This window comes from Coturnix japonica, chromosome 1 (assembly GCF_001577835.2).
Source record: "Coturnix japonica isolate 7356 chromosome 1, Coturnix japonica 2.1, whole genome shotgun sequence".
Classification (NCBI taxonomy): Eukaryota; Metazoa; Chordata; class Aves; order Galliformes; family Phasianidae; genus Coturnix; species Coturnix japonica.
In genome coordinates, this window is record NC_029516.1 from 2,512,829 (window position 1) to 2,524,509 (window position 11,681).

The 11,681-nt window shown below is 48.8% G+C and overlaps 1 protein-coding gene across 1 annotated transcript in view; it reads right to left on the reverse strand.

The window, feature by feature from the left end:
* Nucleotides 1–5,323: 5,323 nt before the first annotated feature.
* Nucleotides 5,324–11,681, reverse strand: part of LOC107312835 (PHD finger protein 7-like) — a 19,939-nt gene continuing 13,581 nt past the window's right edge. Inside the window, exons 4-8 of the mRNA XM_015860647.2 lie at nt 7,561–7,685; nt 7,239–7,401; nt 6,709–7,147; nt 6,434–6,552; nt 5,324–6,271 (exon numbers count right to left, since the gene is read on the reverse strand). Of these exons, the coding sequence (XP_015716133.1) occupies nt 7,007–7,147; nt 7,239–7,401; nt 7,561–7,685 (429 nt within the window). The 3' untranslated portion in view covers nt 5,324–6,271; nt 6,434–6,552; nt 6,709–7,006. The remainder of the gene's footprint in view (nt 6,272–6,433; nt 6,553–6,708; nt 7,148–7,238; nt 7,402–7,560; nt 7,686–11,681) is intronic.

Consider the following 11,681-nt stretch of genomic DNA (forward strand, 5'->3'; position numbering starts at 1 on the left):
AGGAAAAAGCTGAACCATAGAAACATCCTTGTTTGCAACATTTTATTGCTAGGATGGCTCCTGAAATTGTTTTAGACTGTGCCATGCAACATCCAGACATGATTTGGGATAAGCAATGGCCATGGATATTTGTAACAGGCAGTTAAGCTGTCTTCTCAGGCTTGACTAATAGTCCAAGTAACTGAGTTTTGCTTCTTCGTTTGTTTTAATTAACTTTTATGTGTGTAGACTGTGAAGGAATTTCATCAAATCGTAGAATCATTTGAATTGGAAGGGACCCTTAAAAGTAATCTAATACAACTCCCCAGTAACAAACAAGGATATCTACAGCTAGATCAGGTTGCTCTGAGCCTGGTCCAGCCTGATCTTGAATGTCTTCAAGTTTGTACTGATATAGTACACATTTTGAAGAAGTTTATCTTCAGCTCCAAAACTCCAGAGCCTATGGAAACAAGCAACACAAAGATCTTGAGGTCAAGGGAGGCAATGGCTGGGCTGATGGGTTGACTATGCCCCCTGAAGGTGCCATTTTTATATGAAACAGCAGACATAGAAGACTCACTCAGAGGAAAACACCTTCCCTGTGGTGAGAAAAGAAGGTGTCCAGACTGTGAGACAGAGAAGGGACAAATGTTATCTTGGGCTCATGCTGTTGACAGTATTTCCCTGTAAAGCCAGGTGAGGTGTCATCAGCCCTTTCTTCTCAAAATGGGCTCATGTAAGCCACAGTGCCAAGGTTTGCCTCCCACCACCTGACTCCCAGAAGGAGTCATTGGGGTCTGTAAGTCACAGGGAGGCTCTCAAAGGATCTCCTACTTCACAAGGAAGAAAACTGAAGGTTATTGACTTCAAAACCAGCCTCTGACACCTTCGTCGAATACAGAAAGATGATGAGAAGGACTTCAAAAAGAAGGCTTTTTTTTAGACTCTCCTTAAAAAAAAAAAAAAAAATAATAATAATATATATATATACATATGTAAAGGATTGACTTGCATTTGAAACTAATGCCCTTCTAATGAAAGGGAAACATGGTGGCTCCTGTGTGATGCTACAGAAGAAATCAGACCAGGAAGGAGGAAAGAAAGTAATCTACAGGTGACTGGCAGCAGGGGGAACCAAAAGGTAATAGCAGAAAGTTTCAGCAGGGAGGGATATGAATTGAGCAGCTTTCAGTCTGAAGTTATGGAAGTTCCCACTTCACCCTCACAAACTGAGAGGGATTAAAGGCAGTGTTGATGTGCATTTATCAGGACACCTCATGATATTGACTAATTTTGGGGGAAAACATCAGTCTTTTGGAAGAGAGGAAATAACTCCGTCTGAGTGGGAGCAAAGAGTAAGAGGCTCTCAGCTCAGACATTGAGCTGTGTGGTTTTACTTCTTTGGCACAGGTAAAAATGCTTGGGGAGTTCTAAACCAGACAAGAGAAGCCAAATGATTTTAAGAGATCGCGGCTTAGGGTACATATGGTAGGCTTTTCCTTAAAGGAGGAATGGTGCTGGATGAACCCAGCTTCTGTTTGCTGGCTCTATTCTGTAATCATTGAAGGGCTCATGCCTTGTTCTGCAGACAAGTCAGACCTCAGACAGAGAGGAGTGTCAGCATAAATGTTGGATTGTAAGTGTGCAAGAGTCTATTTCAGTTCCATTTTGGAGCAAGAGATAGGTCTGGAGGGCACACCTTTGCTCCAGCAACTTGTTATGAATTTTACATGAGTGAGTCACTGGATAAAACCAGAAATGGAGTTTGGAAAGGGAGCCCAGACTGAATCTTGTTTTACTGCTGTATGAAGAAGCCAGATGACTTTTAGTGCCATGTCCCTCAGTTCCCAGATGCCTTCTCAACTGGAGGAGTTTGGGTTCATTCCAGCTGCTTTTGAGGTTTTGCATGACACCAGGAAACAAATAAGCTCCAAAGAGGGGACAAGTAAAGAGCAATCCCTGAATCAACAGGAAGCCTGCAGTGGCCAGTAAGGTACATATAATCTTTCTTCCCCTCCCCTCCCCTCCCCTCCCCTCCTCCCCCTCCCCTCCCCTCCCTCCCCCTCTCTTCTCCTCCCCTCCCCTCCCCTCTCCTCTCCTCTCCTCTCCTCTCCTCTCCTCTCCTCTCCTCTCCTCTCCTCTCCTCTCCCTCCTCTTCTCTCCTCTCCTCTCCTCTCCTCTCCTCTCCTCTCCTCTCCTCTCCTCTCCTCTCCTCTCCTCTCCTCTCCTCTCCTCTCCTCTCCTCTCCTCTCCTCTCTATATATTGCTATATTATACAGTAATTAAAAAAAGGAAAGGGAAAAAATGAAAAGCTAGAAGTCACTTGAGCACTTTCTATTTTTAAAGAAATAATTACAAATTTCAAACGTATTAAATTAATCTTCATCCAGGTTTCTTCCTCCCTTTTAATCTTTGTTCTTGGCTGTGTGGTTGGCTTTGCAGTCAATGCTCTGATAGAATACTCTTCTCAGTAGAATACTCATAGTAATTATTAGCAGTATGGTGGCTGTTCTAGGTGTTAAGCAGACACTGAGTGAGATGTGAGGCCAGGAGTGCTTCCTGGCTAAACAGACAAGGTAGACAATGTTAATACATTTTGCAGAGATACTCTGGCTTGTCTCAGCTGACACTGCTAGGAACTCTGTATGTTGCAAGAGACAGCAGAGCAGGGGACTTGGGGGTAGATAAGAGCACAGAGAAAATCGTATCTGCTGCTGGGAAGTAATACCAAATTATCTTAGGGAAAAGAGGTTGTATATGCTCTGGAGTGCAGCTACCATGATGCTTAAATGTTTTGGTTTGGGGAGCTGTGGCTCTCCAGGTTGACATGATTTCCCTGGAAATCTGGAAATCCCTGGAAGCTGAATTATGGACTGGAGTGAAAAGGACTTGGGTTTCTTTTTATTGATTCAGTCTTGAGGCCAGTGAAGACCAGATGCTTAGCAATACTTCTGTCTGAAGATAATCACAGTAACTTTAGGCAACACAATGGGTGGAAGTCTCTAATTTCTGAGTACCCACTCAGGTCTTAAAGTACTTCTTTCTCTTGAATAACAGACTGCAAGGAAATGTTTCATATCATCCCGGATCACAGAAACGCACGGTGACAGTTTAACAGCCTGTTTCTGTACAACACTTAGGCACACTCTGTGCCAAGATAACAATTGCCCAACTTTGTGCCAAGTTCAGTACATCCTATTTCTATTACTCTTTCTTGTCATACAGATTTTTGGAAAGCCTGTGTACCCCCAACTCTCTCAGGACTTCCCCTCTCCCCATTCTCTGTAATTAAACAAGAATAGTTGACAGCTGCTGTCAAAGCCAGTTCTAACTCTCCAGAATTTTTCAGCAAATAATAAGAGAAAGTCTGAAATAAGAAGTCAGAAGAATTCAACGGAGGAGAAGCAACATCCCAGTAGTTCTAAAGGGACCTAATTCAGAGAAGGTACACTGACACTGGTGAATAGCAGGGAAAAACAATGCTTAAATTTGTCTGCTGCCTGGTGAGACATGGGAACCAGCAGATAGAGAAGAGGGAGATAATGCATAATGCACAGCCAGACAAAACAGTCCCAGTTCCCTCAGTCGCTCCACATAAGACATTCATCCCTTCTTTGCCCTTCTCTGGACTTGTACCCATGCTTGCTGGAAAGACAAGTACTGTCTTTCACGTACCCATGCTTGCTGGGCCTGATTCCTTGCTGGGCTGTCCCACACTACTCATGTGATTGCACTCAAGATGATCTATTCAATAACTTTTCCTGGCACCGAGGTCAGGCTGACAGGCCTGTAGTTCCCCAGATCCTCCTTATAACCCTTCTTATAGATGGGAGTCATGCTGTCAAGTTTCCAGCTATCTAGGACCTCTCTGACTGACTAGGATCACTGATAGATGTTTGGAATTGGCTTGGCAGTCATGTCTACCAGCTCACTCAGATCCCTTGAGTGGATCCCATCTGTCCCCATCGTTTTGTGACAATCCAGGTGGACTAGCAGCTCTCTAACGGTTTGCACCTGAATGCTGAGGAGTTTATTCTGTTTCTAATTCCAGACTTCCAGGTCAGGAGGCTGAGTATCCCAAGGGTAAAATGTCTGACTATTAAAGACAGGCATGAAGAAGGCATTGAGAACCTCAGCTTTGCCCTCAGTCTCAGTGGTCACGTTTCCTGATGCATCCAGTAAAGGATGGAGGTTCTCCTTGACCCTTCTCTTACTGTTAATATATTTGTAAAATCATTTTTTGTTGTCTTTTACTACAGTGGCCAGGTTGAGTTCATGCTGGGCTTTTGCCTTTCTAATTTTTTCTCTGCATATTCTATCAACTTCTTTGTGCTTATAGCCATTCATTGCAGCAGTCCAGTTGTGATCTCACCATGTTTCAGTAATGGCAATTAAGTCATAGTTTGCCTGCCACACAATGGCTTCCAGCTCCTGTTAGTTGTCCATGCTGTGTGCATTGGTGTAGATGCGGACATCAACCCAGCTGCCAAGTAAACCTCCCTGTGATCAAAAAAAGCATAATTCCTGCTATGGCACCGGCCTCTCAGCCATGGATTTGTCAGTCACATTCTCCTGATTCATTCAGAATCCCTCTGCCACTGAAGGAATAGAGGAAAATGCCACCTGTTTTTCTGCCCAGTCAAATAATTGCTCCAGTCCCATCATCCTTTTGATGACCCTCAGGCTTCTCACTGTGACTTCATCACTGCCAGCCTGAGCTATCAGTAAGGGGTAATAATCAGAGGTTATCCAAACAAGCAAGTGAGGAAGTCTTCTTTTGTACATTTGGGGCTTGGCTGCCATCACTCCCGGATCAAACCACAAGTGGGTTCCACCACCACTGGCCTGTTGCAACTGCAGGGGCTGTCATGAAGTTTGGATGGGTCTGTTGGGGTTGGAGCCATTTTAGGCCTACTGAATTTTCATCAGCTCCAAAGATCTCTTCCCTCTGAATAAGGTATTTGTACACACACATATGTATTTACAAAAGAAGTAATACACGATGCCATTGCTCAGCACCTACAGATTGAAGACCTGCAGCACTGTCTGTCTCCTTCACACAAACAACTCCCCGTACCTTATTTTTCACATCACATTTTAGGGCCAGGTAGGCCAGTTCAGATCAGCCATCCTGATTCTGTCCCCTCTCAGCTCCTTGTGCCTGGCCCTGTGCTGACTGCACACACACACTGCGCTGCAGCACTTTAGGGCTCACAGCATCCCCAGAACAGAACCAGAACTCAGGCCTGACAGCACTATCCACATTCAGGAGGAAAGCCCAAGCTCGGACACATCTGGAAATTAGCCCTGGTCCTGACATATACCCTGAACACAGTGACATCCCAAGGCTGGAAACAAGCCCAGAAATGGGCTGTCCTTGCCAGTGCGGCCTGGGCTCTTGAGGAATGTGGGTTGTGTGCCCCACCGGGGATGTGGCCTGAACCCAGCTCAGCCTGGCCTAGGCCAGGGGAAGTGAGGTCTGGGATGGTAGTGGGGAGGAGAAAAGCCTCTTGTCAAGGTCCCTACCTCTGCCCATCTCAGCAAGAGCAGGGAAGGATGAAGCCAACAAATGTTTGTGTTTGTGTGGGAACTCTGATCTTTATTGTGATGGAATTTTGGGACCAGAGTAAGGAGGGGGAAGTTAGAAGGGTACAACAGTATGCGAGGGTGAATAGTATTAGGACAAGGAGCTTGTCCTAATGGAGCTGATGTCCAAAAATAGGACAAGTTCCTGGGAGCAACTTCATTCACAGGAAGGCCTCCACTGTTGGGCCCAGCTCCTGCTGCTTCTTTGTTGTGAGCTGTGGGAATTGTGGGCCCAATGTCTCAGTAAGGGTGAGGGCCCAACCTCAGTGCCTGGACCGTCCCCTGTGTCCAGGCATTCTGGAAGACCTTGAGGATGTTAATGTTGCAGATCTTGTAGATCTTTGAGTACCGCTTCGTTCCCCTGAGGCTGGCATTCGCCTGCTGGCATGGCGTCTTCTTGGCCAGCTCTGGGAACGTGAGGTCTGACCTTGCAGTGGGGAGCGGCTTCGTGTGCGGCTTCTTCCTCTCTGCCTGGGACGTCTTCTGCGGGCAGCTGCTGGAGATGCCCAGGAAGACCCTGATGCCCTCTGCCTGGTGGATATGAGGGAGTCACTCTCAGCCCTCTGGGCTGCTCTTGGTCTGCGCCCACGACGTCCTCGCAGTTGCTCCGAGGTAGCCCCATCCTCACACGAATGTGGGCTACTTGTCTCCTGCTCGGTCTCAGGTGTGCTGGGACTGGCGCTCTCAGCTTCAGCACAGGAAGCTGTAAGAGGAGGCAGGAAGGTTATGAGGATGAAGCGGCAGCTCTGCAGTGAGATCTGCCAGACCTCTTGGGGCAGACAGACTCCAGCAAAGCTGCCCTGAGCTTTTACTGCCAGGCCTTGCCTGGCCCCAGTATGGTGTAATGCGATTGATTGCCTCTTACCAGTTCCCAGGCCAGCACAGCTGTTGCACTCCCATGTGTCTGTTGTGTTATTCAAATGGGAGCAACATCGATGGGTGCCCTCAGCAGCACAGGAGCTGCACAGGATCAGCTGCCAGGGTCTGGGGAAGCAAAGGGGTTGTGGCTGTGAGTAGCAAGTGAGCCAAGGCAGGGAGTGCCCAGCACAGCACATCTCTGGTGCTCAGTCCTTGCTCCCCCAGCCTGTGGTGAGGCTGAGATCCCCCGCAGAGCCTCAGAGAGCTGCTGTGGTAACTCACCCTCTTCTCTCTGCCTGCTCTCTGCCTCCAGGGCAAAGACACTCACTGGCATTACATTGGCTGTGCCTCTCTAGAAGTGATGCGTATGCATCATTGTCCTCCCATTCTGGCTCTCTACAAGAGAAGGGAGGGGAAGTGATGAGCCCCCAGTGCCCGCAGCATAAGATCCAAGGTCTTCCCATCTCATTCACCCCAACTCCATTCCCAGCCTCTCCATGAAGGTGGGATACACGCTCATGATCCAGCCAAGGCCCAGGCCTGCCAAGACAGCCCCTGGACAGGCCCAGCACAACAGCCTTTATGTCAGCAGAAGTGGGCAGAAGGGCACCAACCTGACTGGGATTTGGATCCCCATGATGGACATTTCTTGAAAGAAGAGAAGGATGTTTCGACAGCCGGGGCACTGGAAACAGAAAGCACCAGCACTCCTGGCCAGTTGCTGCAGAAGAAGCAGAAGCAGTGTGAGTGTGAGCAGTGCCTGGTGCTGCTGAGCACCAAGTGTGCCTGCAGGGTGAGGGGAGGGCTCCTACCTGGATGCAGCCCCGGTGGAACCAGGTGTGTCTGCACGCTGGACACACCATGGTGTGGTAGGACACAGTGTCCCCCACAGGCTCCAGGCACATGAGGCAGTTGGTGCCTTCAGGTGGAGCTTCCTGAGCTTCCTGGCGAGGACGGTGCTCCGAACAGAAGGACCTGGGGGAATATGGAAGTGATGGGCAGCGTGAGACGTGCTGCAAGAAGGGCAGAGGAGCAGGAAGGAGCTCCAGGCCCTGGCTCAGGCTCTGTCATCCCACTGTCCTGCATTGTAACTATCGATTCCTCCCTGGCTTGGCTGCTGCTGACAGCACTTACCTGCGTTGCCCAAAGAACTGGGTGATGCATTCCCCATCCTGGGCACAGGGCAGGTGGAAGCTGCGCTCACAGCCTCTCTCTGCGCATGCGATGGTAGCACCCCTCTCTCCACAAACACAGCATTGCTGGAATGAGCAGAACAACCCTGTCAGCAGCAGGCTCTGGGCTTCTGTGGCTGGCCGCACATCTCTGGGCAGGGCCCAGGACGTGGACACTGCTGGGTCATGTTCTACAAAGATGCCTGGTGGACAGGACTCATCCCCTAACTTTGTCCAGGAGGCAGTTGGAAAGGCTGCGATGGCTTTCTTTGGCTCCAGACTAAGCTGGTGTCAGCCTCTCCTGGCACAAATCGGCCTGCTCTGTACGAGTCCTCACCTTCCTGGTTGCCTGCTTGAACATGTGTGTGATGGCTGCAAGGGGGATGCCCGCAATTCTGGACCACGGTGGTCTTGCTTCATTAACGGTGCTGGCAAAGATCTGTAGGAGGGAAAAGAACAGGGTCTCCTTAGGATAGGAAGGAAAGGAGCACCCCTAGCAGTGATCAGGAAGGAGCCCATGGGAGAACTCACCAAGCACAACCAATGGACGTGAATTCCACTCTGATGAATCATGTGCCCACAGATGTTCGGGTCAACATCTGCCCGGCCACACAGCATGCACACTGCAGAGGAGAGAGCAAATGTGAGTAGCGGTGAGCAGCTTGCACAGCCAGGTGTCCCTGAGGGCTGTCCCCAGAGTCCTGCTCTGTGCCTGCTGTGCTGGCTGAAGGCGGTGGAGGAGAAGGGGCCATGGCAGGCCCAACGCTGCCAGTGGGCAGACACAGCCCAAGCTGGGCCCACCTGCCATGAAGCTGAGGGGCCCTGCCTTGCAGCTGTTGGGGAGTCCCTGCCTGTCCCTTCTTAGCCTTTCAGCCACAGGCAGACCCCCAGCACTCTTTTGTCCAATAGCTCTGCTCAGGCTGTCCTCTCACCTGGCTCCTCCGAGCTGGAGGCCTTCCTCTTCCTATTGGACATGATGTGCGCTAACAGCGAGCACTGCAAGAGTCACTGCTCTCTCTACGCCTCACCAAACCGCACTGATGCTCAGGCTGAGCCCGGCAGCCTTTGCTCTGCTCCCAGCATCATGTCACAATGGCCACTCCCTGACACCCACTGTGTGACATCACGGTCACCACCTTACATAGGAGAGTAGCAGTTCTGGAAGGTGGAACAGAGTCAGGTCAGAAATTATGGCCTCCCTCAACCTGCTGGCAATGCTCCCCCAGCCAGAGGCAGGAGCAGAGCTGTCCTTTAGCCAAGGCAGCAACCCTGGAACCACACTACCATTTCCAGTCTGAGTCCAGTCTAGGTTTCTAGAGAGTCTTTTAAACATTCGCACGTCAACAGCATACTTGGTGTCTAGTGTGTGTAGTGAGTGACTTTTTGCATGATTTTCTAGGTATAGGATGAGGATGGATTGTTTTAACCTAAAAGTTGAAATTAGATTTACTCCTAGAGGAAATACTTCTCAGAGTTTTGTGAGTGGAAATGCACTGGAACACGCCGCCCAGGGATGTGGTGGAGTCATCGTCCTTGGAGGCATGCAGAAAACATGGAGATGTGGCCCTGAAGCAGACAGTTTAGTGGGCACAGTGGGGATGGCCCATCTGGATGCCCACCTGTGCAGCCTGCTGAGCCTGCCCTGGCAGGGGGTTTCGACACGATGATGATCAGCAGAGGTCCCTTGCAACCCCTGCAATTCTGCGATTCAGTGCTGCAGCCTCTTTAGCAGAAACCTGTGGATGTAAGAACTTAGAACCATCACATCTCATCCATCATCCTTCTTTGTTCTAATTACTACTACAACGTAGATGTCCCGTTTGTTCATTGCATTTCCTCATCTTTGATTTGTCACCAAATTCTCAGCACAATCAACATTTTGTTATGATATATGCTTGGCAATAATATTCTTTTCACTGGAAAACTTGACTTTCTGTTTTATCTTTCTATGTCTAAGTAGCGCGGTGCCCTCATGGAAAAGTTCTTCACTGGCCTGGTTAAAGAAATAGTCATGTAGAAAAAGAAACCAAAGCTTTAAAATACAGCCTGCAACAAAGTCTGTAAAGTATTTCTGGCAGTCATGGGAAGCAAGAGCAGGGCTGTAGAATGGGATTGGTTTGCACAGTATTCTATAGTGGCTACTGGGCTACCCCTGCTCCTGCACATATTTTGTCTTTCATCTCTAAAAACTTAAATGCAGGTGATGGGGGTGTGAGGAGGGGAAAGGAAAAACTCTCACTAAAACCCTGACACCCTTGGGATACAGCTTCGCTGGGCAGCTGCCATGCATTCCCAACAGCTTTGCATCCATGTGCTGCAGGCACTGGGAATCAGAGCCCGGTTTGAAAACTGTTCACCTATCTGAGCACTGGGGGTCCCTTTAGTCAGCTCTGAAGATCCTCGTCTTCACTTCAGATGGTAAATGCAGGGGATGAGGAGGAAAAATTTGAGAGAGCTCAGAAAGCCAGCTTTGACATCAGTCAGCTTTTCAGAGAACTTCAGCTGGCGAAGAGCAGTATACCTTATGCCTTGGAGTCACAGCCTCCGTTGAAGAACTGAACGAGCTTTGAACTTGTGCATCTTGATGACTGCTCAGAAAAGCTGTGGATGCCCCATCCCTGGAGGCGTTCAAGGCCATGCTGGATGGAGCCCTATTCTAACCTTAAAATGTGTCAGCCCTGTTCATAGCAAGTGGTTGGAGCTTGCCTCCAACACAAGCTTTTCTGTGATTCTGTGGCAACAATCTCTGCTGTAGTACCATTGACACGAGCTGAGTGTCTTCAGTGTTTTTCCCAAGTGCTGAGCTCATCCAAACTACTTCTGTGTTGTGGGCAGTGGGCAAAACACGAATGATGTTATTCATACCCTAGCTACAAAGTAGAAGGCCTCCACACTCACAGACGATACATATGTGAGTCAATATGAAGCTTAGTTGAAGCAACAGAAAGAGAACCCCAAAACTTGATGTTCATGAACTGTGAGCTGCCCAAGCATATTCCTTCTAGCGGGGCTTGAGCTTTCCTGACTGCAGATGAACTCAGATGAAAGGTCTCTTCCTCTGGTGCCTCTACATATATCTCTCCTTTTCTTTGTTCAGAATTAGGCATCACATCCAAGCACAGCTACTTCCCTCGGTACTCTCACCTTTCCACTTGCCTGAGTAACGTACCAGATCTCTTTTGAATGGATACTTTTACTTCATGGCAGAGAAAGAATCACTTCCATAGCATGAAAGCAGACGTCCCTTCTTCGCTGGCTTTGTCATTGTCCTCTTCCCTTCAAAGGGATCCCACATACCTGCCTTCACTGTACACGAATGGACCAAGGGCCCCATTCTCCCATAAACAGAGCAGCCATGGGGCACAGTGCTCGCCCTGATGATGGCTGAAGTCTTTTCAAAAATCTCTCAGCTCACTCCTGGACAACAGTTGAACAGTTATTGTCAGCTCTGAGAGTTCTGCCTCATTCACATTCTGTTCTTAGAATCACAGAATGAGTGTTCCACGAATCTTTGAGGAGAGTTGGAGAAGACCTCTAAAACCAACTATTCCAAATTTCCACTTGTCCCCAATATTGCCCACAAAACAATGTCCCTGCGTTCTTGTTCACTACTGAATACAGTACTGGCAAGATCATCTAGTCCAACTGTCCTCCCATTCCTGTAGCTACAGCAAACCACTAAAACATATTTTCTCATTGCGACACCTCTTGAACACTACCAGGGATGTTAACTCCACCACCTCCCTGGGAAGCCATTCCTGAGTGGGGAAGGACACTCTGCCTTCCCTGCTTGCCCTGCCTGTACCAAGGGCCGTACAGAGTCGTTTGCGGACTCTGTTCAGCCACGCTCCTGGTTGATGACACTCCCTGAGAGCAGCCTTTGTACGTTCAGGATTTGACCACATCACTCCTGGCTCTGCTCACAGCGCCTCAGAGCCCCAGTGCATCAAATCTGTGACAAGAATGCAGGTCCCTGCCTCTCCCTGAACTGCAGACATCTTGTGATGGCTCGGCTTTGTTCTTATCTCTTCTTAAAAGTTGATTTCCTTTCTAAACTCTGCGACTTTTTCAGCTGTTGACTCA